This window comes from Lycorma delicatula, chromosome 1 (assembly GCF_047948215.1).
Source record: "Lycorma delicatula isolate Av1 chromosome 1, ASM4794821v1, whole genome shotgun sequence".
In the NCBI taxonomy this organism is placed as follows: Eukaryota; Metazoa; Arthropoda; class Insecta; order Hemiptera; family Fulgoridae; genus Lycorma; species Lycorma delicatula.
Window position 1 is genome coordinate 215,769,600 of NC_134455.1, and position 20,706 is coordinate 215,790,305.

The window sequence follows — 20,706 nt, forward strand, 5'->3', positions numbered from 1 at the left end:
TTATTGCTAATTCATTCAATTTTTCTTTGATGGATGATCAATTTTCAACTTCACCATCTAATGTGATGGAAGAATAACATGAAGTTATTGAAGTAATAGATCAATACTTCTGGTGAATCAGTCATATTTGTAAGCTCATGAATTTGTGCAGTTTATCAGCACAAATATTATTGTTTTATTATATTTTGTGTTGGGCCACAGGTTTCAAACTGTTAGTTCTTCCTCTCCTATAGCCAGTATTCTCTTCACACCAGTCACTAGATTTTAAAAAAAATGTATTTTGCTGTCAGTATCCTATGCTCAATAACGATCTCACAGTGTTAGGCTGTAATTGATACAGTTATACTGTATTTTACAATAAGTAATCTATAATTATTTCTCTTTGCCCAAATTCTAAATTAAAATGAATACTGGAAGTAAACAAAGTCTTTGAGGGGAAATAAAAGCTCTAAGTAGGTTATGTGTAGGCATCTCCACTAGACCAAAAAAAAACCACCAGGCTAAAAGGGAATTTGAAGTAAGTAATCATCGTACAAGATTTTTTTTTTTTTTTTTAATAAATTTACTTTTTCATTCAACTGAGCTCTTGGTGAATGTTAACAATTTAGATTTTATGTCATGTCAGTGACTCCCAATTATAGTTTTTATTTATTTTTTTATAAGAATATTGATTATTCTTTTAAGTAAATTGTTCAGTTTATTTGATCTCCTATTTAGCCACCCTTTGGTAGATCTTACTCTTGTACTTAGCCATTAGGATTCTTAAAAAGTATGTATATATAATCTTTTTCCCCCATTTTAACTATCATTTAAACCCATCTATATATTTTAGGTCTACATATCTAATAAACATAATATATCATAATAACATCATAATCACATAACATCATATCATCATAACACATATCAAATAATATAACATAAATAACATATCTAATAAATAATCCGATCAATACTAATTTTGCTTCTGGGTAATGTCCTTGAAGTTTTTCTATAAGATCTTAAGCATCCTTCAATGTATCTGTATTTCTTACATTATTTGCCCCACAGGAATTCATACCTGTGGCAATTCCTGTTTAATTCTGGCAACTCACAGATAGGCAATTGTGGTATTATAATTCCTAGACAGTAACCCACCAGGTTGGTCTAGTGGTGAATGCATCTTTGCAAATCAGCTGATTTCAAAGTCAAGAGTTCCAATGTTCAAATCCTAGTAAAGGCAGTTACTTTTGTACAGATTTGAATACTAGATCATGGATACCATTGTTCTTTGGTGATTAGGTTTCAATTAACAGTACAGAAATTATCGACCTGAGACTGTACAAAACTACACTTCATTTACACTCATACATATCATCCTCTGAAGTAATCCCTGACACTGATTCCCAGAGGCTAAAGCAGAGGGAAAAAATTCCCAGACAGCATTTTTTATGTTTGTTGTTGTTTCATCTCTTACATACATAGCACACTAAGCATTCTCCCAACTCTTTACATAAGCTTTATTATCTACTCTATTTTCATGAGCTCCTCCTTACAGCCCTATCTCCATTTGTTCCATCATCTTTATGCCTGTAATATTCTTAATTCATCGAAAATGAATTTACTACATCAACTCCATTAGATGTGTCATCCCTTGATTCATGATAATTGTTGAGGCTTGTAGAGATAACTACGCATTCATCATCTTTTTTTTTTACTTCTTTGTGTAGTGCATGCTTTAATGTTATTTTCTCTTTTACCTCTATCTAATTCTGCATTAACTGTTTCAACCTTTCCAAAACCATTTAATCACTATCAATCACCTTATTCTTCTCCTGTAATTTAATGCTCATTTGTGTAATTAATTCAGTTTCCTTTGTTAACTGTTTATTTTTCTCCATCAGAGACTAATGCATTATCCTCCTCTTTTTTCTCTTTTTACCTACAATAGAACATACATCTCTGTTTTTTAAAACTTCAGATCTCTGTTTGCATACTGCTTTTTTACAATAAACTTTATAATTCATAATTAAGAGTGTGCTCTTACCCTTACTAATTATTTTATTTTTTATTGTGTTTATAATTTTTTTTTTGAATGTTTAATAACCTGTAAGTTGCTAGTATCCTAAATTCTCAATTTTCTCGGAATTATAGTAATTACAGTAGTCTAAGAACTAACTATTTACAGTTTTATAAATGATTAAAACATATGCATTATTAAAAATCTGTTATTACAATCTCTCTTGATTGTTACAAATACACAATCAACACCAATAGTCATCAAAGTACTTGGTATTTTTAAATTGGATGTACAAAAGTATCTATGATGGCAACTTTTTCTGTTATCTGGTGCTGCAGCTCTCGTCTACTTTTCCTGAAAGCAAATTACTTTTTTTTTTTAAGGTAGAATGCATATTAAAAAGAATAAATATCATTATATTTTTAATTTTGTTTATTTAGGGTTAAGGAGGAAGAAGGTGTAAACTCTATTATATTTTTAATTCTTTATTTTGAAGGTAAAATTAATAATTTTGAAAAGTTTGAATATTACAATTCTTTAGTTTTCTTGTAACTGGGGTCTGAAATGGTACAGTCTTGTGAGAGGTAAGTGGGCTTGACCCTGACCTTCTATGTTATATTGTGATTTGTAAATTTCTTCTCTGAATCTAGAATGCATCTTGAAATAGAGAATATTGAACAATGAAGCATTTAAATTTTTTAGGGGGGTAAATCAAAGAAGTCTGTAGGAATTACAAAATTTTCAAATCTTTTCAACCCTGAGATGGCATGCTTCTCGTCCCACAGAATCCAATTCCAAAATTTCATAGATGTGTGATGAACATTTTCCTTACATCCAAATTAAATTTTTTATCTCTGTTTTATTAATCTATGAGGCATATTCATAAAGTAAGGGCTGTTGGCTTATATTTAAATATTAGTGGATCTGAACCCAGTTTCACGCATGCAGGGCCATCTATTGGTTATTTACAAAGCACTGCAGTTGTTTTGATTCACTAGTCATTTGCCTGCAGTGAATGCACATCGCAATGTCCGCAACAATCGTTTCTCCCACTAGTTGTGAAGTGTGTGCTGTGATTTGATTTTTATGTGCAAAAGGATCTTCAACTGCTGAAATTAATTGTACCTAGTGTATGGACCTACAGTAATGAGTGAAGGAAAGGTTAGACAATAGTGTCGAGACTTTAAAAATGGCTGCACAAATGTGCATGACAAGAGTGGAGTGGCAGGCCCAGTATTCAGACCAACAGAATTGTTGAACAAGTGAATCGAAAACTGTGATGTGATTGGTGATTGACGATTAGCGCTCTGACTGATGAATTTTTGCATGTTAGATGCACCTCTATCTACACGATTGTCACAGAAAATCTCGGATATCAGAAATTGTGTGCAAGGTAGGTAATGAAAATGACAAAAAGAGCAAAGAATGTGCAGTGGCGAGCCGTTTTGGACCGCCGTCAACACGATTGAGATGATTTGTTTTCCCACATTGTTATGGACGATGAGACGTGGATATCCTACACCAAAACATAATTTAAACAACAGTCAATGCAGTGGCCTCATTCAAGTTCCCCAAAAAAGTTTAAGCAATCTCCTTACTTGAGTCGAAAAAATGTTGGCTACCGTCTTTTGGGATGAAAAGGGTATCATTTTGGTTTATTTCATGGAACGTGGATCAATAATTACAGCTGATGTGTACTGCGAAATGATCATCAAACTGAACATACGATCCAAAATAATGACACGGGAAACTGTTGACCAGTGTAATTCTCCTTCATGACAACACGCGTCCTCACACCGCTGCCTTAACCAAGAAGATTCAAGATTTTTGTTGGGAACTTTTTGACCACCCTCCATATAGTCCCGACCTTGCACCTAGTGAGTACTTCTTTTTGCATTTGAAAAATTGTCTTGATGGACAATGGTTTGAAAACGACAAGGAACTCAAGACTGCTATTTTCAACCGGTTCAATTCCCAGGTGGTGAAATTCTATGCTGAAGTGTTAAAGAAACTGGTGCAGCATTACAAAAGGTGCTTAGAACTGAATTGCGATTATGTGGAAAAGTGAAGGAGATATGTAGTAAACTAAAACTAAGTAAAAAATATTTTCTCATGAGTTAATTACCTTGAAGGGTTGCCAAAGGAGTAAAATTGTAGCAGTATATGATGGTGATAAAATTAATACATAGCCTGTGATACTCAAGGAGGAAGCTTTAAAGCAGTATTAGAATATGTCATATCAGTTCAGTATGCTTCACTTAATCTTGGACAAACAACAAATTCTCTGTTATTAATAATAAATATAATTAACATCCATATTTTGCTTATCCATTCCATTCCTTTGTGGAATTCAATGCCTAGAAGAAAAGGCATTTTTCAGAACACACAAAATTATACTCATAATTATTTAAATAATTCAGGACCATTGAAAAAAAAAACTTTTCCAATAGCCATTACCTACATTCTATCTTTTTTTCCTTTTTTTAAAATTAGGATGTAAACGTACTGAATTGAAATTAGGCTATCAAAATCATATGAAAAACACATTTAAAAAAAGTCACTGAATAAAGTGGAACTTCATTAATTTAAACTCCAGAAGTTTGAATTTTCTGTTACTTTGTAGTTACTGTTCTCTTGTGCTGAAATACGTAAAGAGAAAGTACTGTTAATTCAAACTTTTTCTTCTTTTTTTAAGTGAAATTTTTATAAAGGATTCTCCTGAGATATTGTATCTTTTTATCATACACAATTCTTTTTATTTGAATCTGTCTTTCAATAGGTTTTAACTGAATGTTGAACATCATCCCAGTTTTTTTCAGTCCTGAGCATCTTTCTATTAAAATCCTTTTTTCATCTGTATCTAATTACCTTTTGTAATTTTGTATGTTTGTCACTGTTATCTTGTTTTACATTTTAACTAGATGCATAACATTCAATTCGTTGTAATATTTTTTATTCAGGTTGCAAATAATAAATACAAGGAATTTCAATCAATGAGGTTTAAAAAACCGAAAAGTAGTTATTATATATGGAAAGCAAACACAAAACACATTGTTCAAGAAGTAAAATATTTATTAACTGTATAAAAATTGTTTTAAAAAGAGATTATCATATTTTAAAAGCCTTTACATTTTTCAATATCCTTAGATACTCTAGGCAATTTATTATAACAACATTTAATCCCTGCATAATAAGCACCCTTTCCAGAAAGCATCTGATGGCATTTGAGACATCAAATTGAACTGATGCAACAGGGAACAAAGTCACTGCATCTACAGCCCTTGGGGGTGTAGGGAAAGGGCTACAGGGAAAAACATTTTACTTTTTCCTTTGTTTTTTTTGGTGCTTGTAATGAACACTTATATAGTTGTACCTTGGTCACTCATGAACATTCATAATTTTTATATTATATTTTAATTCATATTCCATGAACCAAACGTTCTGTTAAACTATTTTTAATCTTACTTTTATTTTGTCCTTTTCATCTTAGATTACAGTTATAACAAATGATATAACTTTTTTATGATCAGCCTTTTACTTTCTTTTTTATGATGAGCCTTTGGCAAATTTCTTATCAGGCTTGTTTCTAATTTGGATCAAAATTCTTGATACCCACCTCACACATACTTTGCAGAACCCAAGGTACTTTGTGACAATGGAATGGCCACTTCCATGATCAATATTCACTTCCCAAACAATTTCAGCAACCATAAGGTGCCAGTTGTCTTCAATGAGGTCACTCGATTGAATGTTGTCACCTGCCACACTTGTCCTTGAATGCTTAATGTGATTCATTTTCTACAGCTTCACACCATTCTTAAAATTTTCTCTGATATGAGCAGGAGGTATGACCATATTCAGGTATTCAGGAGGTATGAATTGCAAATGCCTAGGTAACTGGAGCTTCCATCCCCTTCCCACATCATCACTGTCAATATCCCTCTATGCCAATCGACTGATGTTCAAGCCATGAAAGCAAACGTCCATTTTGTATTTGACTGACCCTCTCTTTTCACATGACTACTACACACAGTATAGTCATGACTTGCTTTGAATTATTGTTTTTTTTTTTTTATTTTCAGATGAGAAAGATGAAGGTCTTGAGGAAGAAGGTCCAGATTATCCTTGCCAAAAGTGTAGCAAGTCAGATCATCCTGAATGGATTCTGTTGTGCGATAAGTGCGATAATGGGTGGCATGCATCATGTCTTCGTCCTAGCCTAATGTTAATTCCTGAGGGAGACTGGTTTTGTCCTCCTTGCCAGCATGTAAGTTCAGATATTTAATAAAATATTATAAAGTACATTCTATATAGAATTGAAGTAATAGGACTTTAGTAACAGAATGTTAATACTATGATCAGTTATGATCAATAATTGAGACCAAATCACCTACTGATCAGATTATTGCTCACAACAAAACACCTGCCTGGCTAAATTTTGTTTTCAGAGCCTTCCATTGTTTGAAATGATTTTATGGATTTTTGTTCAAGATGTGCTGAACTTTCATCCTCTGTTATCCACTTTTATACTCTTAACATTGTCTTGCCTTAATCTACATCAGTTTTACGTTGTACAATTCACTTGGTTTGTGCATCCAAACAACAAATTACTGGAAATGAACTGAAAAACTAAATGTGGACAGTTCATTATTAATGTGCTTCATTCATTAGCCAAGTATTGATTATGATCAGTTATTTATTTGTTATATAAGTTGGATAAATTAAAAGAAATTTGTGATAATTATGAATTAATGTATAAGAATAATAGAAATTTTCTTGTAGTAGTCCTTCTTTTAGTTTTACACAAAAACTGAACTGTTTGTGTATTATTTTTTTGCCAGAATTGTATTATTATATTTCTATTTAATCTACATTACTTAGGTGTTGCTGGTACAGAAACTTCAAGAATCATTAAAGCATTATGACAAAGAAACAAAACGACGTACAAATGAAGAACTTAGACGCAAAAGGCTTGCATATGTTGGCATAAGCTTAGATAATGTTCTTCCAATTGGCTCACAAGAAAAGCACCAAAAAAAGATTGGCTCATCTTCTGAAGAGTCATCTTCTGATGAAGGAAGTTCAGATGTAGATAGCGATCAGTCAGAAGAGCCAGTTTACCAGTTACGTCAACGAAGACAGACTCTTTTCAGTTACCGATTCAATGAATATGATGATCTTATTAATTCTGCTATTCAGGTAAAAACAAAACAGTATTTTCCTATCTGTAGTTAAGAATTCTATCCTGGTTTTTTTTTATAATTTACTTATCTAATTTTATTTCACGTATTTATACTAGTTAGGGATGTGAGCCACTTTTTTTTATTTGCTTTCTGAACGCTGTGCTGATAACTATGTGTTGCTGCTGTAGTCACCAGTATCTGATTGTCAGTGACAATAGTGATAGTCAGTTGGCACAATTATCGAGTCATTGATGCAAGAAAGCTTCTGAGAGAAGCTTCAGATTTGAAATGTTCAAATTTGTGGCCAGTGCAGCTTTAAAGAGTACTTTCTTTTTTCCTGTTTAGCCTCCGGTAACTACCGTTTAGATAATTCTTCAGAGGATGAATGAGGATGATATGTATGAGTGTAAATGAAGTGTAGTCTTATACATTCCCAGTTTGACCATTCCTGAGATGTGTGGTTAATTGAAACCCAACCACCAAAGAACACCGGTATCCACGATCTAGTATTCAAATCCGTGTAAAAATAACTGGCTTTACTAGGACTTGAACGCTGGAACTCTCAACTTCCAAATCAACCGATTTGGGAAGACGCGTTCACCACTAGACCAACCCGGTGGTCCTTTAAAGAGTACTGAGGAATGTGTTCTTGATAAGATGGAACTCACAGCCTGACAGTACATTATCACATTCTTTTTTATTCGTGTTAATACAGTTCCTTTTTAATGTTGTAAATCAGTCAGTCTTGAGTATTTTTAAAGGTTTCTGCTGCCTCCAAGTCTTTTGAGGTCCTGTTGTCTAATCACTGCTATTTTAAAACATTATAAAAACACTCAAAAAAGTTCATGTAGTTCTGTCTTGTGCAATTATAAGTATGTTTTTTTAAGGAGTCCAAGCACTTCTTATGTGGCATGGTCATTCTAACCCAGAGTTAAAAAATGTTAGTGTTTTTAGTCATAACTGATTCTAAACATAGAAGCAGCCACAATTATCTACTTAGTTCATGAATACATTGATTTTCAGATTAGATTTTTCTCACTCTGGTGCATTAAGAGAAGTAAATTATGCACATTTTACAGATTATGCAATCACAGTAACACAAGGATTAAGAGATTAAAATATCAACAATGGGGCTTGTCTGCAAGCAGAAAAACTTTTTTGTAAGGGAGATTTTTTTAGATTAGTTTCTTTGCCACTGGCATTTAGGTGCATCAGTTGGACTTTTATCAGGCAAAAGCTTACTATAAACTACATTATTGGTAATCCCTGTACTAGTCTATTTCATTGGGTTTATAACCTTCTTTTAAAAAGAGGTTCCAACCCCCTTAGAATACATGCACTACAGAGTGTATAGAATAGTTTGTGTAAGGAAACTGCCTTTACACAAAGATATTTTTTTAAAAAATCTTTGTGAATTTGTATCTAGTTTTTCGTTTAAGTATATGACTGATTAACTCTCAATAGTGGTTGCCTGGGATTTTTTAAAGTGTAACAACTTAAAGAGCTTCTTACAAATGAATCTTCTTAATGGTTGGATAATTTTATTAAACTGGCATTTGATGTTTGCTTGCTCTAGATGTAGAAACTTATGACCACAACGTGTTGTATCTGTTGGCTTAAAGGAATACTTGCTTCACATTAGCAAAAAGAAAGTTCTCTGGAAGAATGCTTTAGCATTGAATGTTTTGGTTTTCTTGGTAAGATTCCTGTGTAATGACTTGCTGATATCCAAACATGAGTCACTTGCAAGTCACCTTCCTGATTTACAGGGGTAATTTCAAGGTGGAGTCTTATCATCCTGTTTGGGTAATTGTCTGCTGTTACCTTCTTTGAGGATAATGACCAAATGACCATTGTAAGATATGTAATGATGAAAGTTTAAACAATATCTTACATTTAAGTCCAACTGTTAGTTCAGTTGGTTAACATATTACGGTAAAAATATAATAAAAAGTCATCAACCATGTGAACCCTTTTAAAGTCAAGAAATTGATAAGAGTCTTTGTCTCATCCAGAAGGTTCTGAGTTCAAATCTCAGTCAGGCTTGTCATTTTTCACATGCCATAAAATTTTTTCATCTATTATTAAGTGCCTGATAAATGTGATTTATTTATAATAGTTAAAATGTTAGTAATTAGGCATGAGCCTGTTCTGACTAGAACAATAAATAAGTTAACAGTACATGGATCCAAAATGCCAAAATTAGTTTCTTCTAGATAACCCAAGATGTTGCAGTAAAACATGAATCAAATGATATGATAGTATGTTTGGTAAATGAGGTAATGGTCTGAATAAATGATGCTTAATACAAATGAGGTAAATGGGATGTTATTGAATTTAAATTTTTGCATAGAAGTAGAATATATTATAAAATTAACACAACACAAGATTAAAAATAATTCTTTTGGAATGAGACTAATGTAGTAGCATATTGTTGCACATACTGTCAATCAGTCTAGCATGGATGTTCATATAATCCAATTTAGAGCTTGGACAGATAACATCCATTTACATTACACAGCATCTACAGTTTGCAATTATACAAAATATTCATTGGTCGGTCCATGATCATATATTTAAAATATAACAGCAGACAAGCATCCCAATGAGCAAGATTATATTGTCTGCAATAGAGAAAAAATTTATATCATTGCCTAAATCCAACAGCCAACTTTAATTTTAATTTCAATGAAGATTTAAATTTTTTCTGAAGGTCATATAATCAGTTCTATCACAATGGATAACCGAGAGAGGTTATGGATGAGAGATGCTGGTTAACAATTCACATAGATAAAATCTGTTGTTTGACCAATCCCAATTCAGAGTTTTACAAAATATTTAAGAATAGCTATATTATTAACTTTGTGGGCTTTAGATTATTTCGTATAAGACATTTTTTCATAGTATATCCTGAATCAGAAAGAAAAAAAATTAGGTAAGAAGAAAAGGTTTCTAAAGAAGAAATTAAGATAAGGTGAGACCTTTTGCTACAATAAAAATATTTTCTAGGGATAGGTTTTTTATTGTTTTTATTTTTATTAGTTTATGGGAAAGCTCATTTACATCCACATATCTGCTGCAGGAAATGTTTTGGTATTTTAAAGTTAAATTACATGATTTTTGTTGGATTTAATGGGTCTGAAGTATAGAAATCTAATTTTTTTTTCTTTGTTGCCTTTGTTAATATTGAATTGGCCTGTTACATATTTATTTTGTTAGGATGAACTGGATGCCAAAGGCATGACAAAAAAGATCATTGTTCCTGCTGAAACTATAAGTGAAAAACCTATTTCTGATCCTTCGGTGAATGCTCCAGATAATGCTATTGGTGAAACAACAGTAAGTCAATAATTTTTTTTTTTCAGGAGGAAAGGGGAGATAATTTGGGAATTGATTCTAGAGCATTAAATAATATATACAAACATATATCCAAAAAACTCTTTGTTATCAAGTAACAGCTAGTGAAAAGTTTTATCCACATTGCAGTTCCCCTGGTGAAATGTCATATTGAAAATTTTAAGACGTTATATAAGAGTTGAATCACATGTGTTTACTTTTTGCTAGTATACCTTGCATTTCATCCATCCCTTAAACAGTAATCTAAGGAAGAAAGGTCTGGTGATCAAGGTGGTCAGTTTACCAGCCCTTTACATGTAATCCATTTACCAGTAAATTTTTCATCCAAGAATTATCTTACTTAATTTATGAAATGTGTTGGTGCTCCATAAGTTGATAGTACATTTCAATTTATTTTGCCAATGGGGAATTTTTCAAGCGCTGTAAGAAATTAATTGTTTAAAAATTCCAGATAATTTCTACCTTATGACACGTTCTATTATGAGAGTTCCTATTAATTGGTTGTCAATCATGCTAGATCAAACGTTCACTAAAAATATTTGCTGGAAATTTGATTACAAAATACAGGATTATTTGATTATAGAATGTGGGTTTTCTTCAGATTACCAATGTGATTTCCATATGTTTATGTCAGTATGGGTCAAAGAAGTAGCTTGATTTGAAAATACTATCAACGGAATTAACTGGTAATTATTATTAACGTATGGCAAAACTGCAATCGTCTGGCATGGTCACTAAGCTGGAGGCTGTTGAACTTTCTGAGCATGATTAGGACACAGTCCATGAGCATGTAATGTTCTCCATACTGTACTTTGTGGAATATTAAGTCGTATAGAAATTCTTCAGGGGCTCATTGTAAGATAAGCTTTACCACCTGAAGAATATTTTTTCTTTCACCACCATACACTGTTCATATTCAGGTAAAACATGACTGCTGGGAATTGTGTACCATTCTGCAAAGGTTATTAAAATTTCTACAGAATAATTTACATTTCGAACTACACATCCAGGACACCTACATCGGTATTCTTTCACTGCAGCTAGAACTCTTCCATTGCAAAAGCTGTACATAAAAATCATATCAGCATATTCTGCCCTAGACATTTATATTATCTGAAAATTCTTTCAAGTTAAATAATTTCAAAAAGGAATGTCACTTTTTTAAATTCAGATTGAATTGGAAAAATGTAGGTACAGTTTAGAGTTCAGCAAATACAAAAACATTGCATACCTTGATTTCCAAAAATAATTAAACACATTCAAAATGATGTAAGGCAACTAGACTGCCAGACATGACGTTAATTATTAATACATAACCACAATTTTATGACAAGAATGAGTAATCAAATTAAATTTGTAGCATTCCAAATTAATTTTGAAGCTTACAGTTATTGTTGCTAACCTAATTTTTCAAACATCTAAATATATTATACTAAAAACATCTGTCTAATTTTTACAAATTCATAACATTTTTCTTTTGGTTTTGTTCTGCTTTGTGTTAATAATAAAAATGATTTTTTTATGTTTTTCATAGACTTTACTACATTAATTTTCTCAGAATTAAATTTTCTACAAGTTTAGATAATAAAATTTACACATTTATTATTCATTTAACAAAGTTATTTTACTTCAAACCTAAAAAAGGTTTTTCTTCACAAAATATTTCCATTTTATGTTGGAGATCGTGAAACTATGGAGATACAGTTCTGGGACCTATTGTATTTGATTTTTCAGATCAAAAAACTTAAGAAACCATCAAGTTTACCCCTTGTATAATGTCTTAAAAATTTCAGTATGACCTCATTCCACCAGGGGAATTGAAATGCGGGCAAAATATTTCACTAGCTGTACCTCAATTACGAAGCATATTTAGATGTATGTTTGTTTGAATATTTTTCCTGAATCACCTATGTGTGTTTATATAATGTATATATACATATATATAAACACACTGAAACTAAATTATGGAATTTTCATACATGATAATTTACATAGCCAGAATTGAGATGTGCATTTGATTAAGAAACAGATCTCAAAAGTTATATACTCTATTATACAGGTGAGCAACATAAAACTGAACCCAAACGTAACTGCTGCAGAATTGGTAGGTTATATTGGAATGAAATTTTATGAATGATTACGGATAAATTAAATAAGAAATGCATAAAACGTAATGTTACCTTTATTTACCTTATTTTTACAAAATATGTTCAAAATGACCACCCTGAGCATTGATGCACTTTTGTACTTGAGTGTTCATCTTTAGATCATCATCATCAACATTGTGATGATTAGATGCATAAACTCTCTCCTTTAAGTAGTCCCAAAGGAAAAAATCACAAGTAGACAACTCTGGGGAACATGGAGGCACCGTCCTCTGCTGACGGCTTGTTCATTTGTGAAAGCTGCATGAAAGTGATTTTGTGAAACATTATATATGTGACATGTTCCTCCATCCTGTTGGAAGAAGCTGTACTGTTTTTCATTAACAATTAATTGTGCATAATATTTTCAAAAATTGTGAGGTAGACTTGTGTATTGACAGTCCAGTCAAAAAGTATTGATCGCACTATACAATTACCAGAAACAGCACACCAAACAGCAATTTTCTCGTTGTGAAGTAGACACTTGAATATCTCGTGAGGATTCCTCGCCATCCAATACCTGACATTCTGTGAATTAACATCACCAGATAAATGAAATGAATGTCGTCTGACATGAAATACGACATCGGGCCTCTCTGTCCACCAACAATGTTTTCAAGAAGCCAGTTGCAATAATCAAATTGTTTCTGTTTGTCTGTCTCCTTCAGTAGCACAATTGTAATGCAGTATGGTTTCAATTTTAATTCATGAAGAATTTTATGACAAGATGTGTATTTAACACCAGATTGTTGGGATAACTTGCATATTGATTTTTTGGACTGGCAGTAATTCTTCCAGTATTGCCAATGGCCTATGAAGTACTAATGGAAGGATGCCTATTTTGGTTTGCATTTGAAACCGAACCTGTTGTATGCCATTTTTTTTTAACTAAATTGTGTGTGCTACTCTTTGTTGGGATACAAATTTTTCTATGCATCTTGATGTGAGTTCAAATGATCCAGAACAAATATAGGCCTCAACTATAGCTATCCTCTCCTGGAATGAATAAGGCCTTTTTTTTCTTACCCCTGTATTGGAAGCATCGCTTGATGCAGGATGTGTCCTTTTACTGAAACGACCCTTCTCACCTACCAGGATGGCAGGTCGGGTCACCGGTTGGCTTTTTTTATTCTCCTTCTCCACTCTAATGGGGGTATACCATTTCTGGCTTCCGCCACTGGTTTCAAGTCTTTCTCATCACTCTCCATCAGTCACTGGGGGGTCCTCACAGCTTAGGGGATTCAGAGTCCCCTTACTTCCTCACCGCTGCCCATCCAAGCAAGTCTGAATGAACAGCTACTCCATAAGGGGCTGTCTTTCACCCCCTTGCCTCTTTATCTTTATATTTGAGTACCCCAGTGACGTACTTGGAAATAGCCTCAAATTTCTGCTTTCCAGAAAGCATGCTTGCAATCAGATTATCCACAGTAACAGTGCTCGTTATGCTTTCACACCTCTCCCCTGTCCATCTTGGGCAGGAAAAATTCACATGCTCCGGGATATCAAGCTGTTCGCAATTTGGGCAGCTTTCATCATCAGCACATCTTCTCCCAAATGATCTAACCAAATGCCTAGGTATTTGATTTTAGCCTCCGATCACACAGGATGACCTTCCACATGAATTGGTATCTCTCTGATTATCTGTCTTCCAGTCATAAGAATAAACCATGTTTTTTTCATGAGATAACGTCAACCCATTATCCATCATTCAGTTTTCAATCATGTCAATGGCCATGTTCGCTCATGTAGCCACATCCTCTTCGCGCTTCACTGACACCATGAGGGCAAGGTCATCGGTGAAGGCAATGAGAGCAATCCCACCAAGATAGTCTAGCCTTAATACCCCATCATAGACCAGATACCAAAGAAGGGGACCCAGGACAGAGCCCTGGGGCACCCCAGTACATGGTTCTATATCTAGTCTGTCTCCCATCCACACAATATATTAGCTCCCTATCCTCAAGATACTTTTGCACCATTCTTCTTAAATAATTTGCAACCCCTGTTTCTCAGAGCACTCGAAAAACTGCCTCTCACCAGAGAGAACTAAACGTGTTTTTGACATCCAGCAAAATAACCACAGCCACTTCCCTGGTAAACCAAGTGCCTGTTACTGCTTCATCTATTATTCTCATCACCTCGCCTGCTGCCTCAGTGGTGGATCTGCCTTTTCAAAAGCCATATTGGTGCATGCTCAACCTCCTTCTCTATGTCCAGTCTAAGCCTGGCCTTCAGCATCCGCTCAAGAAGCTTGCAAATATTATTTATGAGACTGATCAGTCTACATCTATCTGGGGAAACCTCAGCTTCAGGTTTTTTTTAATAAATACCACCCTCATTTCTTTCCAAGATGTGGGTACATATTCATCAAGCAGCAGCCCATTTATGACTCTAAGTATCCCCTTTGGTACTTTTTCAACTAGTATTCACACAATCTCAGCTGGTATACCATCTGGTCCTGGGCTTTTTCTTATCTTCATCTTTCTGCCTGCCTTCATAAGGTCACACATGAACAATTCCATGTCATCCGCCGCTATCTCCTCTCAAGGGGATCATCACATTATAGGAAATGCAAGGCCATAGCCTCCCTCTCCTGACACTCCATCAGTGCCAGAAGTCTCCTTCTGAGTCCTCTGGTGACCAGTCGAAATCCTCTTCCCCATGGTTCATGGTCGATACTCTCACATAAACTCTTCCAACACATCTTTTTAGCGCTTTCAGTGGCTGCTTTATATATCCTAGCTGTGATATAATTGAGCTGAGCATTATCTCTATCAGGGGCATTTCTCTTTGCCAAGCATTGATATGTCCTTGTTATTCATGCTTGCTTTTGAAGCAAGCATCCAATCCTAGCACATTCACCCTGTCACTAAGGTGTTACCCTCGTCAGCTGCTTACCTCCCCAGAGAATTCAGGACTTTTATCATTGAAGTCCCCTGCAATTAATATGTTCTTCTACTAGCATTTTTCTCAGAGTCACCTCTTCCCCTTCTGTAGTTGAGTAAACAACGGTTTAAGTTCTTCTGTTAATAGAGGGATTATCTATTCCCATCACCATTGTATCTTCTTTCATTACCATATCTGGTTAGATGATGTTTCTTATCATGGAATCTGCCTAGTACCCCTCCTCTCTTGGGTATCAGCAAGATCACGAAGGTATCCAATATCTCCTTGTGTCTCGGTTAGATCATCCACTATCTGAATACCTTCTGTTAACTGAGCTGGCCATTTCCACATCAACAACTCAATTTAACACCTTCCTCATCAGTTAGTTGTTCATTCAACAATTTCCTGATCTCAAACTTATTTCCTTCAGTTTTGGTTGCCTGCGTTATCGTTGAGAGAGGCCGCGAGACTTCTACTAATTCCTTAAATCCATTATAGATTTTAAGGTCTTTCTCATGCTGACCTATATAATTAAGTAGACCCGAACCCATATTCTGCTTCAATCAACTTAATCAACAAAGTCCTAGCTGATTTGTTCACTCTTCCATACCCCCCAGTAATGGTTCTTCTACTTCTGGGAACTTGGGCCTAGGCTGTTTTTTCCTGTGCTTAGAATCCATTTTCTTAGATTTAGTCATCGGGATCATCTCCAAAGTAAATGACATCATTATCTCCATGCTGGGAAGCAATTTTTGTCTCTCCTCTTCTCAGGTTGATCCAATCTTGCTCAGACTGTCAGTACCTTGTAAGGGGACAAAATTCAATTGATTTGACACCTCGCACACTAATTTTTTGTTTAAATTAACCAGAATTTAAAATTAAACAATTTTTTGTTTAATTAACCAGAAGGAATTGATTGGGGAAGGAAAGGATGAGTAAAAAAAAATGTACAGGAAGTTTTAAAGAAAGTTTCCCTTTATATTCTACACAGAACTTAGAAAAAATTTACCCACCTGTGAAATGAGAAATTTTTCTGTCATGTCTGTTATGATGCACTATCTTGTATTTTCTTGTCTAATGACTTAATAAATTTTCACTTAGAATTATAACTGTACAACTGTCTGTACAATAACTTACAGCAAAAACTCAACAAAAAAAAACTGCACAATCCGTTATCCAAAAAGTCTAAAAATTCACATGCATGTTCAGAAATCACCACCCAACAAATCCTTTGCATGTAAATGAAAAAATAGCCAAGAAAACCAATCAAAAAACCGCAGAGCACAAAAACAATAGGTGTGCACCAATTGAGTTCTCCAACTCGACTGAATAAGGCATTTTACAGAAACACATGTGCACTCACAATACTGCACTGCAACAAAACATATACTGTCCTGACATGTAACTACCTGACAAATGACAGCAACAATCAGTGGTAACATATATATCCACTAGTTGCGTTAGTTGTGCGAGAGTCTTTCATAAATAGTGCTGAATAGCAGCTTCATTATGGGTTCGGTTTTATGTTGCTCACCCTGCATGTTATATATAACTGTTATTATATTTAATTGGTATTCTCATTAGTAAATTAAATACATTGTAAGAGCATGCATGATTTTTGTGGCATCTATGTTAGATGCCATCAAAAATATGTCAAGTACAACACTTGTTGTACTTGACATAAATAAAACTCTCTTCTGAAATTAGCACAGCCATTTCATGTCAGACTTACAAAGGGAAGTGTTAAGTATAAGAGGTTCTTACTTCTTCTCTGTGTCAGATATACTGTTGTACATTTGCATGTCAAGCCTACAAAAATCCAGATGTGAATGCTCTGCAACCACTCTGCTCACTGTAAGAATTGGCTGTATGAAGAATATTATAACCATTAAAGAAAGTAACTATAAGACTAATGCCTCTTGTACCTCATATGATGTACATGCATCACAGTCTAATCATAAGAAAGACTAAGACAGATAGTGTTAAGCAACAAATTAATTATTCTCTTTCTGTCAAGAAATCCATTACATTGTTAACTTAGTAGAGAAAATTGTAACTACATGTTATTAATTAGTAGACATGATAGATAATCACAAGTTTAATGGGACCTTATTAACTTCTGCTTTCATTTTATGTAATATATATACTTTAAATAATAAAAATTAATAAATAAATAAGCTGATTTTGCTTCTTTGTTTAACATATAGGCACATAATGGTTTCATTATTGTCAGTACTATTTTTGTGCATTTATTTTATACATAGATATGAATTTTAATAATTTCTTCTTTTTTTTAACTCGTTAAACAATTTATCTTGTAATTCTTTATTCTGTGGTGCTGCTTGCTTGGATCAGATTTTACCATGGCAGTTACTGCAGCAGTTGCTTTTTCTGTCTGGAGTTGCATACCTATCAATTCTTGATGTGATGTACATAATTTATTATTAATCAGAATAAAAAAAATGTATTTCTTTTATTTTGCTCCTTTTCTAGATTTTTTTGTTATATTTTTAATGTTGATTATTTAATTATATATATATATATATATAAAGTTGTAGCAGGGGATGGAATGACATGGTAAAAGGATAGGAAGGAAGGCAAAATAGTTGGAAAGTATAGATCAGAAAAATGAAGAAGGAATTAGACTTTCAGAAATTTGTAAAAGTGTAAACTAGTAATTTCCAGCAATACACTTTTAAAAATCAAGAAAATAGATATGAGATGAGGTCAGGAACTAGGAGAGATACCTTTCCTGAACTACCCTAATGCTCAGATTTTCCTTTTTCACTATCAACCTCTTCTCCATGGCCTTAATCCTTCTTCCCCATTATTGTTCTGAGGGTCCTGAAAAGCCTCTAGATTGACTTGGCCTTTTCTTATCTGATGACTTGACAAGTCTAATGGCAAAAATGCCTTTTGAACAAAGTTGGACCTCCTATCCCTCCTCTGGAGAGAAAGGAATTCTCTTCAAGAGTAAAAAAATGTTTCAGTTAAAAAATTGCTGTTATGTTTTTATAAAATATTTCTTTTCATCAAATACAAATGGCATATGCTAATTTATCCATTAACTTTGACCCTACAGAGTATGGCTTATATTCAAATGGGTTCTATAACTTCTACAAATGTACTTGTTCCATCTATTTTTAATAAAATAAAACAAAAATCATTACCAGGATTGAAATTGAATATGGTTGCAATTTAACTATGGTGAAGTGTAGGTTAAAGTTTAAAAAACTAAAGGAAAGCTAGGACAAAATGATCAGATACAATCAAACTAAACGGAAATGTTGAGAACATGACATTTGAACAATCAGGTTCACACCCAGAAGTTACCACGAATATAGTCAAAAACAAAAGATAAAATTTTACAACAAATAATTATGTGGTAAATAATAAATATAAGGAAAATTAAGGTAGAGGAAGAAACTTGTTTGAAAAATAACAATTGGGTTGTATAGCTTGAATAACGAGAAAAATATTAGAACTGTTGAGAAAAAATATTAGAACAAAGCATGATAAAGGCAGTTAAAATGTATCAAAATATAAGAATTAATTATTAAACAGAGCAAAATGGTAAAGGAAAACTGGTTGAAGGAATGATATATTAATTCAGAAAATAAAATGCTACTGCTATAGAAAACAAATGCAGCTTTTAGAAAAATGAAGAGAAAATTTTGGGGAACCTAAACCAGAATGTATTATCAAAGTTCCATATAAAAGACCAGTGTTCAAGAGAGAAGAAGGATCTGATAAATAGCATGTACACAAGAAAAAATTATTTATACATGAAGAAAATTAGCCCTGTTTAAGTGCTAAAGAAGGTTAAAGAGATTTATAATTTCAGAGAAGACTATTCTTTGATCAGAATTAATGGTATATCACTTGAATTACTGTGCTCTCTGGGATTAGTAGGGCTCTACACATTACCATTGAAAATGTATGAGACTTATGAACTACCTTAGATCTCACTGCAAAAACAAATAAATGAAAACTATTGCATTATAAGATCTCATGCTTCCAGATCACAAAATAGAATAACAGATACAGAGGTTGAAGGTGTGCTAGATGAATACCAGTTTGATTTCAGAAAAAGCATGTGAATGTGATAAGAAGCAATTTTAGTCCTAAAATTAATTTTAGAAATCAGGTTGGTAATGAATGAATCACACAAAGGGTATTTATTTTATCTTTAAAAAGGACTTGATAATGTAGAAATAAGGAAAATGGTTTTTAGAAAAACATAATTGAAAGATAGAAAAAGGGAAAGTTATTTGTTTTTTATGTAAGATCATGTCTAAAATAAGTTAAGAGTAAAAAGAATATAGATTTAGTGTTAGGGTTGAGACTAAAATAAAGATACTGAAATGTAACATAAGAATAATAAGAAGTAAAATATAACTACATAATTATTTATATTAATTATTATGTAGAAAACAAAAACCTCATCTTACAGAATCTTAAAATACTAAAGATGGACGCAGTAAAGAAGATATTGAAAGCTGAGTTGTACAAATTAAAAGTCCAATAAAGAGATACAATACAATAAAGAAATATGGTAAAAATTCCGGAATAAAAAAAAAGTTGTATGGAGTAAAGTGCTTTATGGAAGTTAACATGGATCTATTGGGAGGCCAAAAAAGTAAGAGTCTTTAAAATATTAAATACAAAATTGTTGAAAATTAAACTAAGAAGTCAGAGACTGGTATAGATTGAAAAGATACAGAAGTGCTTTGTAACAACCCAAACAACTAAAAAAAACCCTAATCTTTCCTATGGGGTACCATTAAAATTGTTCTCACAAAACCAGTTAAACATTACCCATTTTCTGCAGAACAAGAAAATCTAATTTAGTTTTAATTCGTTAAATCTCCTCCATGATCCTTGCTACATTATTTGTGTAACTATTATCATCCAAGAGATTTTGAAGAAATGTATTGGAACTTGTTTTTCAGTTTTTTTTTTTAGCGAGAGCAAATTATTTTATACATTAGTTCCTCATTTCTTAAAACAGATTTTTTGTTAGGCGTGGATGAGTGATAATTTTTACTTTCTTTCATATTTTCATGATATTCCTATATTGTTGTATTCAAATAATTCTTCATTTTTTCTATTCTTAAAAAAGGATAAGGCAAAGATG

The 20,706-nt window shown here is 33.1% G+C and overlaps 1 protein-coding gene across 3 annotated transcripts in view; it reads left to right on the top strand.

The window, feature by feature from the left end:
* Positions 1–20,706, top strand: part of LOC142328468 (uncharacterized) — a 167,516-nt gene that overhangs the window by 90,469 nt on the left and 56,341 nt on the right. For all 3 annotated transcript variants that reach the window (XM_075372274.1, XM_075372291.1, XM_075372282.1), the window contains exons 10-12: positions 6,082–6,266; positions 6,881–7,198; positions 10,402–10,521. In XM_075372274.1, coding sequence (XP_075228389.1) covers positions 6,082–6,266; positions 6,881–7,198; positions 10,402–10,521 — 623 coding nt within the window. The remainder of the gene's footprint in view (positions 1–6,081; positions 6,267–6,880; positions 7,199–10,401; positions 10,522–20,706) is intronic.